Raw genomic sequence first — 17,107 nt, 5'->3', positions numbered from 1 at the left:
GGAAGCCGTCCAGGCTGGCGAGAGCAAGTGAGGCGGCCGCCGTGGTCTAATCCTTTATTTCCCCACCCTGAGCCCCTGGCCTATGTCCCAGGGGAGGCTGGGAGCCCCACCAGCCCCAGAGGCGTCGTGTCTGCTTGTCCCAGGTAGGCCTGGGGACCCTGGGTCAGCCCTGTGTCGCCTGGAACCGGGATCCCAGCAGCAGCTCCCGGGAGGGTGGTCAATGGGCCCGTGGCGTTCTGCGGCGGCAGGAAACCCGCACGTCTTGAGGATGCACCCTCCCAGCCGCGGCCCGGCTCCGAAGACCCTCGGGGCGATGGCACAGGAGTCGGGGTGCAGGCCGTGGGTGGGTCTCAGCCGTCCTCTGGCCAAGGCCCCAGCAGAGCCTGTGCCCTGCCCTCAGGAATGCAGTCAGAGGAGTCAGCAGGAACAGGGGTTCCCCACAGGCCTCCCCGCTGCCTCCGTGCGTCCAGCTGGGGCCTGGGCCGAGGCAGGCAGTCACCGGGGCAGGACAGAGCTCAAGGGCCAAGAAGGACGAGGCTGGGCCCTGCTGCTGCGTAACGTCACCCTGGGCTCCAGCCGGGTGTGCAGCGTGGTCCTTCCAGGGCCCCCGGGAGGGGTGCACGGACCAGGACGGAGCTTCCCTGGGGCCTGCAGCACACTCCATCCCCCCGTGGGCTGCCGGCCTGGAGGGCGGCTGTGAGCAGCAGCTCCGGAGCACAAGGCGCAGGCCCAGCAAGCGGAGGGTGGGGTGGACGTGCCGAGCCACGGCCCCCGCGGGCAGGCTGGGCTGCCCAGGCCCGGGGGGTGCCTGGCAGCTGGACCTCCGGGGGGGGGCCGGGGCCACCGGCCTCACGTCTGGGCCAGCGAGAGCTCCTCCAGGCCCCCCTTCCCGAGCCGGTACCTGGCGAGGTCCTTCCTGGTCACCAGCCCGACGACCTGCAGGAGGGGAGGCTGGTCAGAGGCCCAGTGGCCCCCTCACCACGGGCAGCCCTGAGGGGGAGCCCTGGGGGCGGCGCAGCCAGAGGGACGCACCTGGTTGAGGTTGTCCACCACCACCAGGTGCCGCAGGCCCAGGGCCCGGAACAGCTTGAACACCCGCGGCAGAGACGCGTCCTGCGGGGAGCGGGCGTCAGCTTGCCGCGTCCGCGGGAGGGGAGAGCCGGGCACAGCCGCGCCCGCCCAGGCCACGGGGCCTGCCCCGGGCGCTCCCGCAGGCACCTGGGGCACGGTGTAGGGGGAGGGGTTCATGAACTCGGAGAGGTCCATGGTGCACTCCCGCTCGTCCTGCGACACGTGGATGGACTGGATCGGGGGGAAGCGCGGGTAGGCGTCCCGGAAGTCCTTCAGCCGCAGCCGCCGCCGCACCAGGCCTCTGCTGGACCGCTCCACGAAGACCTGCGGGCGCGCCGTCGAGGAGCCCAGCCGGCCCGGCCCCGCCCCGCCGCCCGGCCCCGCCCCCACCCCATGGCCCCGCCCCGGCCGGCCCCGCCCACCTTGTGCTTCAGCAGGACAATGAGCTGGGAGCGCAGGATGAGGCCCTGGAGCCTGGCGGGCTGCGGAGGGAGGGGCTGGGTCAGCGGGGACAGCCAGAGCCCGGGCCCCAGCTCCGGGCCAGGCCCCACAGACTTTGGCTGGGGCCCTCTGGGCGGGGCGGCCCTGGGACGTGGTGCGGGGCGGGGGGGCAGCAGCGGGCACCTGGGCGTCGTCCGCAGGCTCGACCACAGGGAAGCCGTTGTGGTTGGACGCCACGTCGCTCAGCACGTCCACGATGACGCCCACCTTCTCCCGCCGGCGCAGGCAGGTGACCGGTGTGCTCATCACCTCCCTGCGGGCACGTGCTGTTAGCCGGCGCTGCGCAGGGCGCCGCCCCAGACAGCCGCCCGCCTGCCCCGCACCTACCTGGCGGTGAGCGAGTGCGAGGTGACCGGGGCCTCCCAGTGCAGGAAGGGCACACTCTGCAGCTGGATGTGCATGTCGTACAGGCCCTGGGGGGCGGGCAGGTGAGCACCAGGGAGCCCCTCACCCTACCCCACCCCACCCCACTCCACCCCACCCTCTCAGGCTAGAAGCAGGGTCTAGGGTGCAGAGGGAGGGAGGGCCCAGGTCGTGGCTCTGCTGCACCTCTATGAAGACGTCCCCCACGATCTTGGCGGTCATGAGGACCAGCATGATGGGGAAGCCGTAGGTCACGTTGCTGGTGGCCTCCATCATGATGACTGTCAGGCTCAGCGTCATCCTCACAATCCCGCCTGGGGGGGGGGCAGGTAGGTGAGTCCCTGCCTGGGCCCCATGGCCCCTGACCACCATCCACGCACCACCCTGCAGCCGGGACTCACCGAGCTGGGCGGCCGCTCCCATCAGGGCGTACTTGCCAGGGTCAGCCCAGATCTGCAGGGACGACCAGAGGTGGCACTGAGGGGCAGACCCCAAACCTGCCAAGGTGCCCCGATGCTCCCTCCGGGAGAGGGGTGGGTGGCTGCAGGCGGGGGGGGGTGCCGGGAGGCAGACATCTGCCGGTGAGGACGTCCACAGCAGGCGTAGGCGCTAGCCTCAGCTCTGGCGGCTCACGGTACTGTGGCCGCTCCTGCCTCCATGGCTGGCAATGCCACTGTTGCCACCATTGCTCGCCAGTAATTGGATGAAATAAAGAGAGGCTGTACTGTGGATGCTCACAAATAGAGGACGGAAGACCCTCTTCCCCTGTGCGCTGGACTGGACAGTCAATGACGGGTAAGATCGGGGCAGACTACAGAAGGCACTGGCCAGCCTCACGTCTGCGACTCCTGACGACCTAAGACAGGCGCAGTCCCCGAGGGGCTTCATCCTAATAAACTTTGGCGTTCAGATCAAACAAGGCCTACAAGCCTATAAGCCCAATCTAGGCAATAAGCCCGCAGTAAAAAACCCCTTCTTTGCTTGAAAACAAGGCTGCTAAGAGCGTTGCCTACAAACAGGCCTGATGGAATTACCTACGAAGCAGTTTAACCATTAACCAGTTAATCACTGTTTCTGAATAAGTAGTAACTTAGCAACTTGTCCATAATTAATTTTCTTACCTGACTTTTTCTATATATGTAAAAATCAGTTTCAGGAAATGTAACCACATGTGCTTAGCAACTTCTAAACTATTAGCTAGAAAATTGTATTCTATGCCTAGGTAACAAGAAACGTTGTTATGCTGGGAAAATAGATTTTGTGTGACCTAATGCCTTTTGAAAATGTATAAATATGCGTAATGATTTGAGCAAATCACACTCAGATTTTCACTCTCCCTTGAGTGTGTCTGTGTGTCATTCTTTCTTGTCCCCCGCCCTAATTCCTTCGACCACCTTTTGCTCGTTCTCACTCAACCCTGAGACTGTCTCGATCTCCCGCCACCGCTGAGCTGGTCTGTGGCACGGTACGCCTGCCTGTACCCCGTGAGGGGGACCACCCCAGACACCCTCACCCATCCTGGGAGGGCGAGCCTGGAGGGGCTGGGGCCAGTCACTGCCCACGTCGGCCCCGGCGGCAGGCTTAGCCTCCCCCACCCGCCCAGCCCCACTCACCGCGGCCCCAGTGACATAGGACAGGGAGATGCCGAAAAGCCGGCCCCAGGCAGCGCCGATTAGCAGGGACGGGATGAAGACGCCGGCAGACACTGTCAGTCCGTATGTCCAGCAAGCCAAGAAGAAGTAGACCAGCGTGAAGAGGCCGAGGGTCATGGGGTTGTAGGAGCCTGGGGACAGAAAAGTTGCCAGGCCTCCGCCATCTCCCAGGCACCCACCCGCCAGTTCCATCTGCCCCGAGGCTCCACGTGGCCAGGCCGGGCGGGCCTGGGAGGCAGGAGGGCCAGCCGCCCAGAGGCAGCACCGAGGGCAGGTGTGCCCAGCGGCCCGGGGGCAGGTCACTGGCGTAGGGGGGGCCCGTGGCCCACGCCATGCAGACAGATCAAATAGTGATCAGAACCCAGACTCGAGGCCAAGCTCACCACAACCCAGAACCTGGCCTGGGCCCGGTGCTGTGGGGTCTGGACCGGGGCGTGCACCTGGGGGGTCGTGGAAGAGGCTGACCACGCTCTTCTCTGGGGTGTTGAAGAAGGCGGCGGCCATCGAGTTGTACTCTCCGTCCGCACAGAAGAGCTGCGAGGTGGGAGGAGGCGGCAGGGGGGTTGGGTGTGGGCACGGGGTGGGCGGCCGGTCAACAGGACGCTGCGGACAGCTGCCCGGCCCCGGGACACCCAGGCCAGGGCCCCTACCTGGAGCGGGTAGGACACGGAGCTCCCCTGCAGGGGCTGGCAGTCCCGCGACGAGTAGATCAGCACAAAGGCGACCGTGGCCGTGACGGCGGCCACCAGCATGGCCTCGATCACCTGGAGGCAGGGCCGGTGGATGTACCTGGCCAGCAGCAGGATAGTCAGGCTGTGGGGGGCTTCCACATGCCCATGGGCAGAACCCAGCATGCACCCACATCCGAGGCCTTGTGGCCCCACCTGTCCACTTGGGGCACAGACCAGAGGTTCCTCACCTGATCCGGAACATGGTCAGCCAGTAATTCAAAGCGTTGAACACGGCCCCAAGGATGCCACCTGTGATGAAAGGAACACGAGGGACCTGGGATAGAGGCCTGGGTGCGGGGGGAGGCTGGGGTGCAGAGGGAGGCTGAGGACGCAGGGGTGAGGCCTGGCATGTAGGGGTGAGGCTACGGGGTAGAGGGGGAGCAGGGACGCAGGGGTGGGGTAGGGCCACTGCTGCTTGTCCCCACACCGCAGGTGACAGGCTCACTCAGACTGGGGACCGCTGCCCAGCCCCCTTCTCAAGCCATCCGCGCCTGCCCCAGGCCCGGCCACATGCAGGGGAAAAGCTCGGCAGTGCCCGGCGCGGCCCTTACCCACCACACCCATGGCGATGAAGATGGGGATCTCGTGGATGGTGTACACCATGGTCTGCGGGGAGAGTGTCATCTGAGGAGCCCCGCCTGCCCGCGCTGCCTGCCCCGCGCCCATGGGCGTAGCCGGCACCCCAAGGCCCGGGTGCCCTGGCTCAGCCTCGGTCCAGGCCCGGCTGCCCCAGGACGACGCAGTCACCTCCGAGTCAAACCTCCCGAAGTTGATGAGGCCGGGGCTGGACAGGTCCCAGGCGTTCCCGTGGTAGATGCTCAGGACGAAGTTGAGGGTGAAGGTGGAGATCATGGAAGCGAAGAACTGTGGGCGGAGCGTGGGTGAGCCCAGCACCCCCACAGCCCAGCAGCGGCCAAAGGGCAGGGCAGCCAGGGCAGCCAGGGGCCGGGCCCGCCCCAGCGCACAACCCAGCAGGGCCCGCAGCCTGGAGCCCGCCGGACGCCCAAGGCCAGGCTCTGCTGACGGGACCGCAGCTGTGACCGCAGACTTACGATCCTCCAGGTCAGGAACTGGTTCCAGAAAGAGGCGCCTTCCTCCAGGCTGAACAGGACCCCGCCTGGAACAGAGGCCAGCCCTGAACGCCCGGGGGTCCGGGCCCAGGGCTGCCCACGCGCCTCCCTGGCCAGCGCCGCGCAGTCTCCCACACGCGAGGGGAGGGCAGTGGGGCGAGGCCCCGGCACGCCCGGGGGGCAGCCTCACCCACGGGGGCGCCAAAGGCTGCAGACACGCCGGCCGCGGCGCCCGCTGAGACGAAGTCCCGCTTCTCCGTGTCTCTGCGGAAGTACTCGAAGATCTGCAGCGCAGAGGGGGTCAGGGCCCGCAGGCCAGGCCTCAGGCGGGGGGGATGCGGCCAAGCTGGGGGTGGGGAGCGCGGGGAGGGCCCGGGGCTGAGATGGACGCGGGGTGGGGCGTGTGGCGCGGAACTGGAGCTGGGCTGGAAAACCAGGGGCTCGGGGCTCCTGGCAGCTGGCCTGAGGCAGACGCTCCTCCCCTGGGCCCGGGCAGGAGCAGGGTCGGAGCCCACGCCCAGCGGACAGGCCGGCACAGAGGACGAGGCGCAGCCACGGCACGCGGGGACGCGGCTCTGAACTGCCGCGAACGGTCGGAACCCGCACAGCCCCGGCACTGCCCGCCCAGCACGGAGGCTTCCGTCCCCAGGTCGCGCCACCCCCCGCGAGGCTCTGCCCGGCGGCACCAGCGGGGCTGACCTTGAAGTCGCGCTTCAGCGACGTCGACCTCCCCTGGGAGACCCCGGCTGCGATGACAGAGCCCGAGTGGATCATCGGACCCTCCTGTGGGCGCAGGACAACGTGGTCATCAGGGGGAGGGTCGGGCCTCGGGCGACGCGGGGGGTGGCGGTGGGGGGTGGCTGGACGGCACCTTTACCTTTCCCACGGCCAGTCCACCCACCACGGACAGGATCACGCCGGACACCTTGATCACCAGGGTCTGCAACGCGGGAGCGGCTCCTGAGGTGCCGCGCGGGACATGGCACCCAGCCCAGGGCCGTGTCCTCTCTGCCCCAGACTCGGCATCACCTTCTGCCGGACACGGCCGCGCCGCCACGCGGGGTCCTCCCAGAGCCCCCGAGGGGCCTGCCCTGGCCCTCGCCATGCGGCGACACAGGGCGGCAGAGGCAGCTCAGCGTGGCGGCTCCCACCCTCAGCTGCGGCCCCGCCCCGGGGAGGGGTGCCGCTGGCTCTGGGGCTGGCTGGACCAGGTGAAGACCAGGCGCCCCACACACCCCGCCCAGGGCAGGTGCAGGGGTGAGGAAAGGGGTGCCCCATGCGCTCAGGCCCCTCAGCCCAGCCTGGGTGCTGTCGGCCAGAGCATCCCGGGGCCCACCCCGCTCATGGGGCTTCCACGTCCCACCCGCCATGAGCACCCCCACGAGGGGGCCCAGGCCTCACCTTGAGCCGGACTACATGGGGGATCTTCACCCCATTGAGGAAGCACTTGATCTGGGGGATCCCACTGCCAGCAGCAACCGGCTGGAAGGACAGGGCACCACGCTGGGCGGGCACGGTGGCCGGACCCAGGCTCGGCTGGTGTGGGCTCTGCTGCCCCCACCCATGCAGCAAGGCCTCCAGGGGCCCGGCCCAGCGCCCGGAGGCCGAGCCGGAGGGGGCACAGGACACGCGCCCGCAGAGGGACCGGGACTCCCACACCTGGGCGCTGCTCCGCACCCCAGAGCAGCTTCTGGACCTGCCCCTCCCCCAACCCCTGCGCCTGTGGGCAGGGCCGGCCGGGGAGGCCGCACCCCAGGAGCTCCCCTCTGGGGCGCCTGTGCTAGGGGCAGCGGGGCTCCCACTGGGCCGGCTCAGCACCCGCGGGGCGCCACGCCCAGCCCCGTTTGGTGGGTCCTGCTGCCCGCGTCCAGCCACACCTCCATGAAGGCCACGAGGACGGAGCCGACGAGCACGAAGGCGGCGTTGAGGGCGGCCCAGAGCAGCAGGGAGGAGGACAGGCCCTCCTTGTCCGTGACGCTGTCGATGTCTGGCTCGTCAAGGACCCCGGCCAGCTGCGGCCCCGGCCCGCCCCCGCCCCGCCCCGCGCGCGCGGCCGGGCGAGGATACGGTCCTTGACCACGCGGTACTTGAGGCCGGCCAGGAGCTCCACCGCGATGTCGATGAAGCAGGCCACGAGGCCCGTGAGGATGCCGATCATGGCGCAGATGACCCAGCGCTTGATCTCCACCGTGCGGAAGGCCTGCGGTGGGGGGGGGGGGCGGGGCGTCAGGGCGGCGCCGCCGGCCCCCCGCGAGCAGCAGGCAGGGCGGCGGGGCTCACCGTGTGGTTGATGCGCCGCTCCTCCTCCAGGAACAGCTGGTTCTCGCTGTTGTCATAGTCCAGGCTCTGGGGCGGCGCAGAGACAGCCGTGAGCGCCAGGGAGGGGGCGCTGGGCTGGGGAGGGGGGGGCGGGCGGGGGGGGCCCACCTCATACTTGAGGGACAGCAGCTTCTCGTTGTGCGGGATCTCCTTGGGGAAGGGGGGCGGGGGGTCCGTCTCCTGCGGGAGAAAGAGGTGGAGCACCCTGACCACCAGCGCCCCTCAGACCCAAGCGCGGAGTGGAGGGAGCCCACGCCGTGCGCCCCGGGAGGCCAGGACACGAGGCAGGACAGACCCGCGCTCCCGATGGACGCGGGCACAGCGTGGTCACCAGGCCGCAGGCCAGCAGCCCCTCCGCGGCCGCACCAGAGGGTGCAGGGGCGGGGTGGCCGTCACGGGACAGCAGCCGGGCCCGGCCTCTGTGCAGGCTCCGCCCCGGACCCCGGCTCTCTGGAGCGGGGGCGCCTCTCGTGAGCCGAGGATCGGGCTGGCCTCCGCGGCTGCGGGGCACGAGCCGCCGGGAGGACGAGGGCGCGACTGCAAGGCTGAAGGCCCGGCCGTGCAGGGCGCGGGGTGGAGCTGAGCTCACCGCCCTCCCGGCCATAGAACGGGACCCCAGGGGCCCACAGAGAGGTCTGGGACAGCCGGGGGTGAACCCCCGAGGGGCGCTGCGAGGAGCTGCGCTGTCCCCGAGCCCAGGAGCCCTTCCAGGAGACAGGGGGCCCCTGCGGGGTGGGCAAGGCCAGGCCAGGTGAGAAGGGGTAGCGGGAGCCCTGATGACGAGCAGAGCTGGGGCGGGGGGGGTGAAGGGGGGGCTGCCGGGGTGAGACACCCAGAGTGGCGGGCCCGGCACAGGCCAGCTGGGAGGGAACCTGGAGCCCAGAAAACAGCCCGCGGTTCTGCCAGCCGCCGCGACCACAGCGGGCCGGGCCAGCACGGGGAGGGAGAGCCGGGCTGGGCCAGGCACCCCCAGGCAAGCGAACTGGGCTCCTCGCCTCAGGCCCGCGCACAGCCAGGGCCGCTGCTCAGGGCTGAGGCACAGAGGCCCGGGAGGGCCGGCTGAGGGCGGCGGAGACCCGGCCAGGCCGGCTCCTCGGACGCGCCGCCAGGAGCACCGAGGACGGGGAGCGGCCGGCGCCAGTAGAACGCGAGGCTTCCGTGGCCGAGGCGCTGCAGGGCGGGCGGGCACCGCGGCGGGCGTGGCAGGCACGGCCTGGAGAAGACTGCGGCGGAGCAGAGCGCTCCACAGCTGCGGGCGCTGGCGCTGGCGCGGAGAGACGCGGTCGGGCGCAGGGGGCAGTGCGCGGGCCGCGGGGAGCAGGGCGCAGAGCCGGGGCGGGGGAACGCGGTCTGGGGCCGGGGCTCTGAGACGAGCCAACAGCCCAGCGGCCGCAGGTGTGTCCCCGCCCGCCGGCCTCCCGCGCTGCTGGCCCGCGCCTGCCCACGCCCTGCACCCCCCGCAGCGGCTCTGTCCACCTCCCGGCCGCAGCTGCGCAGGGCAGGCCTCGGCCACCCACCGGGTCCAGAAGCTCGTCGTCCAGCTCCACGTTGCTCATCTGTCCGGCCCGGAAAAACGCCGAATGGGGCAACTAGGAGAAGAGAGGGGGGCTCGGCCACCGGCTGCAGGGGACAGCAGGAGCAGGTCCAGGGCCCCGTCCCAGGGGTGGGAGGCGGCTTCCTGCCCGCCCCGCCCACCTCCCTGCCCCGGTGCCACCTCCCTGCCCCGGTGCCGCCTCCCAATGGACGCCGACTGCGGCCCGCTCTGGCGGCGGGGGCACAGGAGCTCACAGCGGCGGTGACGACGGTGGAGCCAGCGGGCCCTCTTTAGGCGCTTTCACCACAATTAAGACAAATTTTTGCGATGACTTCGAGGTGTTTGCCGAACCGGCCTGCAGTGCTGGGGCCGCTCAGCCCGAGGGCCCCTGTGCTGGAGGCCAGGATGGCAGGGGGCGCCCACGGACCAGGAAGCAGGCTGCCCCGTTTCTCACTGTGGCCTATGCCACTCTGCTCCCCCAAACCCATGGCCCACCCAGACTGGGTGCTGGCTGACGTGCGAGGGTGCGGGGCTGACCCACCCATCCAGCCCCAGGCAGTGGCTAATGAAAGGGAGATTTGGGGGCTCCTAGGGAAGTTGGGGTGGCCAACCTGTACCCCACGAGGTAGGGCTAGGTGGGGGGCTGAGACAGAGATCAGCAAGAGGACTTCAGGGCAGAGGGACGCCCTGGAAGAGGTTCCCCGGTGCTGGGAGCCTCCAAGGAGAAAGCCGGGCGCTCACTCACCCTGAGACGGGTCTGGGGTGCTGGGGTGGCAGACGACCTGCCCCTGCAGCTGCCTTGCACCCCCCACTTTCCGATGATGATGAGCAATTGGTCATGGGGTAAGACACGCTCCTTGGGGACACCTCAGCTCCCAGAGAAACAGCCTCCCCAAAAGCCATTCTAAATGCTGACCTGGTGTCCGCCCTGCCCCGCCAGTCAGGGCAGCGCGGAGACCCGGGCCTCTGAAAACTGCCTGCCTTGCTGACGGCTGCCTCGCAGCGCCTGCTCTGGCTCAGACCCTCCAGCAGGTCTGGGAACCCCCACTTCCCACTGCCCGCGCACGTGCCCGTGACTGCTGGTGACCTCACCCTGACCCAGCAGCGGGCGGGCAGTGCTCCACTGGCTCAGTCACCATCACCCACACTCGGGCAGGGCAAAAGCAGAAACCCAGAGGCGGCGCTGGGGGCTGGTCCTGCACGGGTGGACGCATGCCCAGCTCAGCCCCGTCTGCGCTCCCTGCGGCCCTGCCTGCTCTCTGCTGGGCACTCACGGCCTGCCAGGGCCACCTTGTGGCCGCGCTCGCAGGCTGTGTGGGGCCGGTGACAAGGACACCTCCGCTGCGGGTGGGGGCAGCCAGGACAAGCTGTCACCCCCAGCTCCTGGGGCGCTCCTCGGGCCCTCCTGCAGGGCGTGGCACCGGCTGTCATTGGAGTTGAAGGCATCCAGCGCTGAGAGCAGCTCCTGAGCCTAGCCCTGGCCCCGACCACTGCTGCAGCATCCACTGCGGGCTGCTTCTGTACTCCGTTTTCAGTATCAGCGGGACGGATGTTCCTGGGGCTCAGGACAGCGGCACTGGGCCGGGCACTTCAGAGTGGACTGGGGCACAGAGCCTCGGCCCTGCCCAGCCCGCACAGCTTCCCTGGGGCACTCCAAGGGGAAGCCCCAACCATGCTATCTGCTTCCCAGCCCCACCCCACACCCACGCAGAAGTACTCCCAGAGCTGGGGCCAGCAGCACACCCTGCCTGGTCCTTTCCAGGCTGTGTGCTGAGTGAGGACCCTCCACTGCCCAACACCCAGCCAAACGCATCACACCTCAGGCTACCTGACCCCCACCCCACCCAGGCGGGGCAGGCGCACACGAAGACATTTCCTACGTTGCTTTAGAGCAGCTAACAAGTAGGATGTAAATGCAGACAATGAAGCTTCCAAAGACTTTTATGGAAACGCTACTTAAGAAGCAAGATCAACCGTCTCTTTCCCAAATAAATCAACTCTTAGACCTGTTAGCCAAGGTGGGGTGGGAGCCCCAAAGACCTGCTATTCAGAGGTAAAGCCAAGTCCACATCTGCCAGGTTCCCACTCTCTGACCTGTAATCCCCTAAGGGAGCTTTCACATTTCTCTGTTTCCGCCTGAAAATAACCTTCTTGTAAGAAGGAAAAGCAAATCAAAATATTTCTAGAAGGAAAATAACAAACGGCCTGTGGCCCAAACCCCCAGCCTCACAGCGCACTGCCAGGTGGGCGGTGGGGGGCCTCCGGCTGCCCCCGGGCCTGGCTTCGCCCCACACCGCCGGGGATGGGCTGCCAGCTGCCTGCAGTGCCTGTGCCAGACACGTGAGGCGAAGAGGGGGAAGAGGGGCGACCCGGAACCAGAGCGGCCTCAAATCCGGCGCCCTGAGGCGGAAACAGAGCGCACGGGAGAGCGCGCGGCGCCCCGGTCCCCACACAGTGAAGCCGCGACTCAGGGCGGGCGCGAAGGGCACGAGCCGCTCAGGGAAGCAGAGGCCGTGCCCGTCCCCTGGGACGGCCTGGGCTGCGCTGACGGGAGGGGAGGAAGCGCCGGCTCAGCTGAGCCGCCTCGCCGCGAGGGCGCGCGGCCCGGTCCGCTGCCAGCACTTTCCGGGGCTCCAAACCCCCGCCAAGGCCAGCAGCTGAGCCCGCGCGTTCCCGGCGACCTGGGGGGAGGGCCAGGGCGCCAGGCTCCGCCGGCTTCCGCGCACCGCGACCCCGAGCGGGAAGGCGGCCCGCCGGGGACCACCGCACGCCTCGCCCCGCCGCGCCCGGGCCCTCGCCCCGCGGGCTCCCCGGGCGCGGGGGCTCCCCGGGCGCGCGGGCTCACCTGGCGCGGGGGCTCACCCGGCTCGGGGGCTCACCTGGCGCGCGGGCTCCCCGGGCGCGGGGCTCCCCGGGCGCGGGGCTCCGCGGGCGCGCGGGCTCACCTGGCGCGCGGCCGCGGGCCCGGCCCCGTTCAGCAGCGGCGCGTCGTCGCCGGCCTGCGCCTCGGGCCGCCCCGCGCTCCGCAGCAGCGGCGTCGCCTCGTCGTCGTCCCGGTCGCGGCCGGACCACGACACCTTCTTGGAGACGTTGGCCATGGCCCTCGGGGGACGGACCGGCGGCGGGCTCCCGTGACAGCCGCCGTCACGTGACCCGGCGGTGTCACGTGACCCGACAGCACCCCGTGACCCAGACGGCGGCCGCGGCGCGCCTGCGCGCGGGGCCTTCTGGGAGCTGTAGTCCGGGTGGGAGCGGAGCGCGCGCTCCCGCGGGAAGGGGGCGGGGCCCAGGCCCTAGGGGCGGGGCTGCGGGAGCCGACTGAAGAGCTGAGGGGTGGGGGACGATTGGGGGAGGACGGGTGGGGGGAGGGGCGGGGAGGGTGGGGGAGGGGAGGCAGGCTGGGCCAGGAGCTGGGGGAGGGGAAAGGTGGGGGAGGGGAGGGGAAGGGTGGGAAGGGGAGGGGAAGGGTGGGGGAGGGGAAGGGGAGGGAGAGGGTGGGGGAGGAAGGGGAAGGAGGGGGAGGGGAGGGGGAGGGCGTGCGGGGGGCTGGGGGGGGGACAGGCTGCTGCGCCGGCCCCAGCGCTGTGACCTTGGGCTGTCTGGGGCCTGCAGGCCCGCCCCTGTCTGGCCCGCCCCTGTCTTTTTTTTTTTTTTTTTAATAATAAATTTTATTGTTATATTCCCCATACAATTGCAATCCCCCCATTCTGACCCCAATCCCTCCCCTCCCGCCCCCGCCCCCCTAAAAGTGTCTCTGGTTCATAGTTTTTTGTTGATTTTGATTTTCACTTTCTTATAGTTATTCATTTTCCTGGTCCCTTATTTAAGTTTTCTAGATTCCTGCTATGAGTGAGACCATCCGGTATTTTTCTTTTTCTTTTTGGCTTATTTCGCTGAGCATGATCCCTTCCAGCGCCATCCATGTTGCTGCAAATTGCATGTGTTTATCTTTTTTTTTTTGAATGCTGAGTAATATTCCATGGTATATATGGACCACATCTTCTTGATCCAGTCATCTATTTTTGGGCATTTGGGCTGTTTCCAAAGCTTAGCTATTGTAAACAGTGCTGCTATAAACATAGGGGTGCAGGTGCTCTTTGGAATTGATGTTTCTGTGTCCTTTGGGTAAATACCTACGAGTGGAATTGCTGGATCATATGGAAGCTCTATGTTTAGTAGGTCCAGAAATCTCCACACAGCTTTCCACAGTGGCTGGACCAGTTTGCACTCCCACCAGCAGTGCAGGAGAGTTCCTTTTTCTCCACACCCTCGCCAGCATTTGTTGTTGCTAGTTTTTATAATATGTGCCATTCTCACTGGTGTAAGATGGGATCTCATGGTAGTTTTGATTTGCATTTCCCTGATGGCAAGTGATGTTGAACATTTTTTCATATGCCTGTTGGCCATTTGCATTTCCTCTTCAGAGAAGTTTCTTTTTAGCTCTTCTGCCCATTTTTTGACTGGATTATTTTCTTTGTTGTTGTTGAGTCTCATCAGCTCTTTGCAGATTTTTGTGATCAGTCCTTTATCATTAGTGTTGGGTGCAAAAATGTTCTCCCAGTTGGTGGGGTTTCTCTTTGTTTTTGTTATTGTCTCTTTTGCTGTGCAGAAGCTCTTTAATTTGATGTAGTCCCAGCTGTTTATCTTTGCCTTCACTATCACTGCTTTGGGTGATGTGTCTGTAAAGATGTCTTTGATGTGCAAATCACGTAGTGTTTCGCCTATATTTCCTTCTATATATTTTATGGTTTCAGGTCTTATGTCTAGTTCTTTAATCCATTTTGAGTTGATTTTTGTGTATGGTGTGAGGTAGTGGTCAAGCTTCATTCTTTTGCATGTAGCGACCCAGTTTTCCCAGCACCATTTATTGAACAAACTTTCTTTGCTCCAATGCATAGTCTTTGCTCCTTTGTCAAAGATTAGTTGACCATAAATCTGTGGGTTTATTTCTGGATTTTCTATTCGATTCCATTGGTCTGTATGTCTGTTCTTGTTCCAATACCATGCAGTTTTGATGATTATGGCTTTGTAGTATAGTTTGAAGTCTGGGAGTGTAATGCCTCCATTCCCTTCTTTTTTTTTTCAGGAGAGCTTTGGCTATTCGGGGTTTTTTGTGATTCCATATGAATTTCATCAATAATTGTTCTATTTCTTTGAAGAATGACATTGAAATTTTGATTGGAATAACATTGAATCTGTATATTGCTTTTGGAAGGATGGCCATTTTAATAATGTTTATTCTTCCAATCCACGAGCAGGGGATGTCTCTCCATTTCTTTGTGTCTTCTTCTATTTCTTTTAACAGTGTTTTATAGTTTTCTTTGTATAGGTCCTTTACCTCTTTTGTTAGATTTATTCCCAAATATTTGATTTTTTTTGTTTCAATAACAAAAGGGATGGTTTTTTTGATTTCTTCTTCTTCAGATTTATTGTTTGTGTATAGGAAGGCTACTGACTTTTGCATGTTGATTTTGTATCCTGCCACTTTACTGAACTGATTGATGAGTTGAATTAGCTTTTCTGTGGAGTTTTTGGGGTTCTCTATGTATAATATCATATCGTCTGCAAATAGTGATAGTTTGACTTCTTCTTTTCCTATTTGGATTCCTTGGATGTCTTTCTCTTGTCTTATTGCCCTGGCTAGGACTTCCAGTATTATATTGAAAAGCAGTGGTGAGAGTGGACATCCTTGTCTTGTTCCAGATCTTAATGGAATTGCTTTCAGCTTTTCACCATTGAGAATGATACTGGCTGTTGGCTTGTCATAGATGGCCTTTATGATGTTGAGGTATGTTCCTTGTATCCCAAGAATTTCAAGGGCTTTTATCATGAATGGGTGTTGCACTTTGTCGAAAGCTTTCTCAGCATCTATTGATATTATCATATGGTTTTTATATTTCTTTTTGTTGATGTGTTGGATAACGTTGATTGATTTTCGGATGTTAAACCATCCTTGTGCCCCTGGAATGAATCCTACTTGGTCGTGGTGAATTATCTTATGGATACATTGTTGGATTCTGATGGCTAAAATTTTATTTTATTTTATTTTATTTTTAAGATTTTTTTTTAATAGAGGCATGTTTTTCTTTATTTGTTTGCTTGTTTTTGTTTTGTTTATACATGCACTGGGTACAGTCAGAGGGGCGGGAGGGTGAGAGAATTCACCAGAGCCAGAGCGGGGAGCAGAGCAGGCAGAAGGACCGAAGGACACTGCTGAGGGGAGCAGCGGGCGGCAGGAGAGGTCTGCGCACCATGTGGGACCCTCCTCCGGTGGCCGGGGAGCAGCCGGGGATTGAACCGGCGCCGCAGAGGCCGCGGGCAGCTTCGCAACCCAGCGCTCTACCGCTGCGCCACCGGGGAGGCCCCTGATGGCTAAAATTTTATTGAGGATTTTTGCATCAGTGTTCATTAGGGAGATTGGCCTGTAGTTTTCCTTTTTTGTGTTGTCCTTGTTCGGTTTTGGTATTAGTGTAATGTTGGCTTCATAGAACGTGTTTGGTATTGTCCCTTCCTTCTCAATTTTTCGGAAGAGTTTGTGAAGGATAGGCACTAATTCGTCTCTGAATGTTTGGTAGAATTCATTTGTAAATCCATCAGGTCCTGGGCTTTTGTTTTTGGGGAGGTTTTTGATTACCATTTCAATTTCGCTAATTGTAATTGGTCTGTTTAGGTGTTCTATTTCTTCTTTATCTAGCTTTGGGTGATTGTAGAGTTGTAGGAATTTGTCCATCTCCTCTAGATTGTTAAACTTGTTTCCATATAACTGTTCATAGTAGTTACTGATTATTCTTTTGATTTCTGCTGTGTCCGTTGTGATTTCTCCTCTTTCATTGATGATCCTGTTTATTTGTGCTTTCTCCCTTTTTTCCTTTGTGAGCCTGGCTAGGGGTTTGTCTATTTTATTGATTTTTTCAAAGAACCAGCTCTTGGTTTCATTGATCTTTTGGATTGTTTTTTTAGTTTCAATTTCATTTATTTCTGCTTTGGTTTTTATTATTTCTTTTCTTCTACTGGTTTTGGGGTTTTTTTGTTGTTCTTTTTCTAGATCTTTGAGCTTCGAGATTAGGTTGTTTCTTTGAGTTCTTTCTTGTTTCTTGATGTGAGCTTCTATTGCTATATATTTTCCTCTTATTACTGCTTTTGCTGCATCCCATACATTTAGGATATTGGTGTCCTCCTTGTCGTTCAATTCAAAGAATTTTTTAATTTCTTCTTTGATCTCCTCATTAGTCCAATGGTCTTCCAGTAGTGTGGTTTTTAATCTCCATGAGGTAGGAAAGTTCCTTGCTTTCTTTTTATGGTTTATTTCTAGTTTGATGCCTTCATGGTCAGAAAAGATGGTTGATATGATTTCAATCTTGGTGTATCTGTTGATGTTTGTCTTGTGCCCCAGTATGTGATCGATCCTGGAGAATGATCCGTGTGCGCTTGAGAAAAATGTGTACTCCGTTTTTTTTGGGTTTAGTGTTCTATAGATGTCTGTTAAGCCCAATTGCTCTAGGTCCTTATTTAGAGCTTTGGTTTCTTTACTTATTTTTTGTCTTGTTGATCTATCCATTGTTGATAGTGGTGTGTTGAAGTCTCCCACTACGTATGTGTTTTCTCTGATGTCTGTTTTCAGAGAGGACAACAGTTGTCTGATATATTTTGGTGCTCCTTCGTTTGGTGCGTATATGTTAATGAGTGTTATTTCTTCTTGAAGTATTGTCCCCTTGATCATAATGTAGTGACCATTGGGGTCTCTTTTTATCTTTTTGAGTTTGAAGTCTGTTTTATCTGATATAAGTATAGCTGTTCCTGCTTTCTTTAGGGTGGGGGAGGGGCAGGGGAAGGGGGAGGGAGAGGGTGGGGGAGGAAGGGGAAGGA

General features: G+C 62.0%; 1 protein-coding gene across 3 annotated transcripts; it reads right to left on the bottom strand.

Moving 5' to 3' along the window:
* Positions 1 to 58: 58 nt before the first annotated feature.
* Positions 59 to 12,339, bottom strand: CLCN7 (chloride voltage-gated channel 7; the record flags this gene model as incomplete). Of its 3 annotated transcripts, none has more annotated exons than XM_084250928.1 (25): positions 59 to 936; positions 1,033 to 1,113; positions 1,219 to 1,395; positions 1,494 to 1,553; positions 1,696 to 1,825; positions 1,900 to 1,985; positions 2,122 to 2,249; positions 2,337 to 2,388; positions 3,549 to 3,718; positions 4,028 to 4,121; positions 4,238 to 4,376; positions 4,507 to 4,567; positions 4,870 to 4,924; positions 5,066 to 5,182; positions 5,371 to 5,435; positions 5,579 to 5,672; positions 6,088 to 6,171; positions 6,266 to 6,328; positions 6,790 to 6,870; positions 7,266 to 7,375; positions 7,456 to 7,588; positions 7,669 to 7,734; positions 7,816 to 7,887; positions 9,225 to 9,296; positions 12,187 to 12,339. In XM_084250928.1, the coding sequence occupies 25 exons, from the start codon at positions 12,337 to 12,339 to the stop codon at positions 850 to 852; spliced, it is 2,430 nt and encodes an 809-aa protein (XP_084107054.1). In that variant the 3' UTR covers positions 59 to 849. The 3 variants fall into 3 exon arrangements, with proteins under 3 accessions (XP_084107054.1, XP_084107055.1, XP_084107056.1); XM_084250929.1 differs by having other exon boundaries at positions 9,225 to 9,290; XM_084250930.1 differs by lacking the exon at positions 9,225 to 9,296.
* Positions 12,340 to 17,107: the final 4,768 nt, after the last annotated feature.

Source organism: Talpa europaea (assembly GCF_964194135.1).
Source record: "Talpa europaea genome assembly, chromosome: 12".
NCBI lineage: Eukaryota > Metazoa > Chordata > Mammalia > Eulipotyphla > Talpidae > Talpa > Talpa europaea.
Note: the sequence above shows the minus strand (reverse complement) of the source record. Positions and strands in the feature narration are given on the sequence as shown.